Consider the following 4,537-nt stretch of genomic DNA (forward strand, 5'->3'; position numbering starts at 1 on the left):
CTGCTGATTTTCTCTTTATCCTTCTTAGAATATTTTACTTTTCTGAAATTTGCTAATATTTTATCAGATTTTGCATTACTGTTTTTATTTTGATGTAATTTATCTTTGTCTTTTGCTGTAACTGTGAGTAGTTCACCTGCATCACTGGCAGTCAACTCCATATCAGCATCATAAACAGTTTCTTCAGGCTTCATCTTGTCAGTAAAAAGCAACGTCTTGAAACCTGTCTTAGTTTCAGCGCTAAATTTAAAAGGTGAAGGAATAATGCGAGACAAGTCACTTGAACTTTCCTGCACATTCATGTCATTGGTGTTGCTGCTGCTGTTGAGACCATGAAGAGGCAGGTTATTTGAGTTACATTTTTCATCAAAGTCCTTTAACGCAGTTTGAGTTTTTGCCTGCTGAAGCACTGCACGTTTCTTTCTTTCAGTCACATTCCCACAGAACAGCACTGAACTATCACTATACTGCTTTGTAAGCTCTTTGGGCTGTCTTAGAGCTGGTGTAGTTTTGACATGGGTCAAGAAGGCACTACCGCAAGTTAGTTCTGCACATAACTGATTTTCTGCAAAGAGAAAAATTTCAGCAACTTTGGGAAAGAAAGACTATAGTTGCCAGAAAAGACAGATTACTGAAGGTTGGACCAGAAGCATGGAAAAATTACAAACTTTTTTTTTAACTGAATACACACATTCTGTGCTGAGTCCTTAACCATTTAGTTAGCTAGAACTAATTTCCTCTTTTACCAAAGCTGGACTTTTGAAATTGGGTATAAATAAAAATGTATTTTTTATAACTACTTCAGTTATTATTTGGTTATCTTGTCCACATTAATTTTGTCACATTTCAGCTGTGTTATTTCAATTAACATTATTCTGGAAGTAACTGCCAGGACACCCATAGTTGCGGGTGAGCATTCTATTTTTGATTAGTTTATTGCAGTTGAGGAATCTTACTGTACCTTCTGTATCACACATCAAATAATGAATTACGAAATACTAATGCTCAGATAGCTCTGAAAAATAAATCATCCGTACAGAAATACATCACACCTTTTAAAAATATATTTTTGTCAACAGTTGTTTCCACTGGGTCTATTTCAGTTAACTTTGGAATATTTGTACCAGAGGACAATGACAATGCAAAGTTGACTTGATCTGGATGTGTTTCCTTTGACAAAACAGTAGTACACTTGTAGGAATTCAGTATTTCACACACTGAAGGGCTGGCTTGCTGTTTTGCACTTGCTGTTGTGGTTAAAGGAAGCTTCACTGGCAGTTCTACAGATCTGAAAAGAGGAAATTCTGCTGTGAAGTTTTTCAGTACATTTTATGCTGTAACATTCAACTGTTTGATACATTCCCTTAGGAATGTGTAAGAGCAGAAAACAAGAACTAAAGTGGGAAATCTGATTCTGACTCGGAGGCAAAGGTACATTTTAGGATAGAGACTTCTGCTTTGTGCTGGTGAGAGCCCATGAAAAAAGCAGCAAGCTACTCAAACACAAGTTTTGTTGACCACTTTATCTCTATATATGTAGATTCCAAACTGCAAACAGGGAATTTCTGAATTAAAGAGGAAGATGTTTGTCATTACCTCTGAAGTACCTATATAAAAGATTAGTTGTAAAAAATCCACAGACACTTACAACTTCCACAATTAAAATAACCACCTACCTGGCAGACTGACACGTCCTCTTGAACGGGTCCTCAGTGGGGCTGCCTGCAGCCGCTGACAGAGGAGGAGAACTCAAAGGAGTCTTTCAAAAGAACGGGGTGGGGGGGAAGTAGAAACAGCTGAATATTCTCTTCTGTCTTAAGTTTCATAAATATCCTCAAGAAACAAAATAATGAATGGGCAAAAAATAGAAATACTGATGAAAGATGTGTGATAGTCAAACACACTGTAATTTTAAAGAAAAATATTTTATAGCAAAACTTATCAAAAGCTATAAGTGATGTAAAGCCTTTTTTAATGTAGCCACAACTAATGCAAAGTGCATTATACATACAGAAGCACGGAGCAACACTAAGCAACTGTTTAGAATAGAGAATAAAAATAACATTTTTTCTAAATTAACTGTAACTTGACCATGACACAAGGATTAACATGAACTGGGGTAAATGTTGTAAAATACATCTATGATTTCAACACTGCAGTCATTTAGAAGCTTTGAAAATACTTGCATGGAAAAGGAGTGAAATCTTACCTCAGAAAGACTGCTTATTTCTATGGCTGTTAAGAGGTTATCACTCAAAAATGCTTCTATTTCTGTAAGAGTTTTATTCTGCATTTAAAAGAGAAAGTAATTTTAAAAATATTTTAAGTGGTTCTCCTGGCTTAAGAAAATATGAGATATAAAGGTGAATATATGTTGTAATTTTTTTTTTTTTTTTTTTTTTTACAATCTGTTGACCACAAGCTGATTTTAATACCTTGTCAGTATCTATAAATATTAAGGTGAAACTGACACTAAAATAGCTACGAATAGAGCAAACCATGCCGCATACCAAACAGTTTAGTTTTCGACGAAGCAAGATGTTATGAAGCTGCAGCTTTTCTACTTCCTTCTGAAGAAAAATCTTCTCATTCTTTAGCTTCCGGGAATTTTCTTTCTCCACACTCAAAGCCACAGCTAATGCTTTATTATTTTGTTTTAAAGATACTTTAAACATAGATGAGTTATCTAAAGGAGACAAAATCACATTATTTTCAACAGCTTCAATTCCAGGCCCTCTCTGCATGTACTATCACTATTTAAAAACATGATGCCAAAAATTATTTTTTCGCCTCACGTGCAGAGTATTAACAGAGTTAGCTTGAATTCAAGGTAGAGACAAGGCTCATCACAGTCTCTGACAGTATGAAAAGGAGCAAGGTTGGCTGGAAATCTGCTCCAACTACATCTCTTCACTCTCTTGTGGTGTTAATTCTGTGATCAAAAATTTGCAAGGCCTTATTTCTTCGGGAAACAGGCAGCACGAGTGGAAGCTTGCTAATCCAAACCTTATACTCTGAAATTACTATTTAACTTGGTGAATAATTTTTATTACTGCAGTGTGGAGGTTTCTAAAGGACATTAGTATTATTCGTCTGTCGTGTTTATTTGTCACTGAAAATTAGTGTTTTTACATAAAGCCACAGTAAGTTCAAGTATATCTATACAAACTATATATATGTATATATATACAAACAACAAGAATTCTTGCCACACCAATCACAGAAAGAGAAGCAGAAGTCAACATTCATGTAGCCATGCTGCTGGATTAGAGAACTCAGAAACTACATTCCTAGTTTCTCTACCTTCTGCAGAAGAGCATCTCTACCATGACAAACCTATGTTTGAGTTTAATCCCAACTTAACTGGGAAAATGAAGTACCTTCTGGCAAGTGATTAAATCATTAGATTAATATTTTTAGTTTTCTTTGATTCAGTAAATGACTCGAAGGATTTTATATAAATCCCATTTTGCAAACAGGAATACTAGGTATTTTACTAGGGCAACTGTATTTTAAAAGGTCATTGTTGGTGGTTTGTTTTTTTGGTTGGGTTTTTTTTTTTGGTACCTCAGTTTTTTAGATGCCCCAAATGGATATGGACACAGATGTTAGAAATGCACTTGAGTGCGACTCTCAAAAAACACTAGCATGCCAAAGAGCAAGCACAGAAAATACTCAGAGAATTAGAAAATTAAACAACTTACAATGATGTATTTTAACTTTCAGAGTCTCCTACAGAGAGCATACCACATTAGTATTTTTAACAGGAAGCAATTCAGCAAATCACATTAACTAGAATTATTATTCCTTTTGAAGTCATACATTGTAAACAACAGTAAGTGGCTTCAGTTTTATTTTAACAGGACTTACTTGCTTCAGTTTAAACAGGACTTACTTATTAATTTAGTTTTGATTTTAGATGCTAAAGCAGCATTCCTTTTTGCAGCTTGTAATGTTGCACCCCTCTTCTTCATATGTCCTTTAACAGCATCCGAGGAGAAAGTGGAGGAGGACTGAGCAGTGGCTTGTTTATCCATCGTCAGAACAAACCTGTATGTCGTCAAGAGGAATGCACAAATCATACATGATCTTTCTTGCTCTTCTAAAAACTGTTTCATTACCTCATATCATGGTTTATCTCTGAAGCTGAGGAAATGGCTTGTCTTTACCTTTATTCAATTAAGTCAAACAGATTAATGAATTATTCCTTGAAACTTAAATCACATTATCAGAATGGCAAAATATTTAACTAATAAACATGAAGACTTAAAGGGCCACCCAATTTTATCTCGCCGGTTCACTGAAGTTATCGAGCCCAGCGTACACTTCAAAGGGAAAACCCCCACGGTTCTGCCACTTTACAGTATGACCGGACCAGCCTTCGCCTCGTCAGGACAAGTTTTACGTGGAAGCATTTAAATAAACGGCGTTACAACTGCTTTCAATTCACACAAAGGCCGAGAGGCACCGGCCCGGCCCGGCCCGGCCGCAGGGAGAACCCCGGCTCCTGCCGTCCCCTCAGGACAGGGGCCGCGCG

The 4,537-nt window shown here is 36.2% G+C and overlaps 1 protein-coding gene across 1 annotated transcript in view; it reads right to left on the minus strand.

Moving 5' to 3' along the window:
* Window positions 1-4,082, minus strand: part of LOC104491313 (shugoshin-like 2) — a 7,855-nt gene extending 3,773 nt beyond the window's left edge. Inside the window, exons 1-6 of the mRNA XM_010133711.1 lie at window positions 3,896-4,082; window positions 2,511-2,686; window positions 2,210-2,287; window positions 1,677-1,759; window positions 1,053-1,288; window positions 5-565 (exon numbers count right to left, since the gene is read on the minus strand). Coding sequence (XP_010132013.1) covers window positions 5-565; window positions 1,053-1,288; window positions 1,677-1,759; window positions 2,210-2,287; window positions 2,511-2,686; window positions 3,896-4,082 — 1,321 coding nt within the window. The remainder of the gene's footprint in view (window positions 1-4; window positions 566-1,052; window positions 1,289-1,676; window positions 1,760-2,209; window positions 2,288-2,510; window positions 2,687-3,895) is intronic.
* Window positions 4,083-4,537: the final 455 nt, after the last annotated feature.

Source organism: Buceros rhinoceros, unplaced genomic scaffold, assembly GCF_000710305.1.
Source record: "Buceros rhinoceros silvestris isolate BGI_N320 unplaced genomic scaffold, ASM71030v1 scaffold20210, whole genome shotgun sequence".
In the NCBI taxonomy this organism is placed as follows: Eukaryota; Metazoa; Chordata; class Aves; order Bucerotiformes; family Bucerotidae; genus Buceros; species Buceros rhinoceros.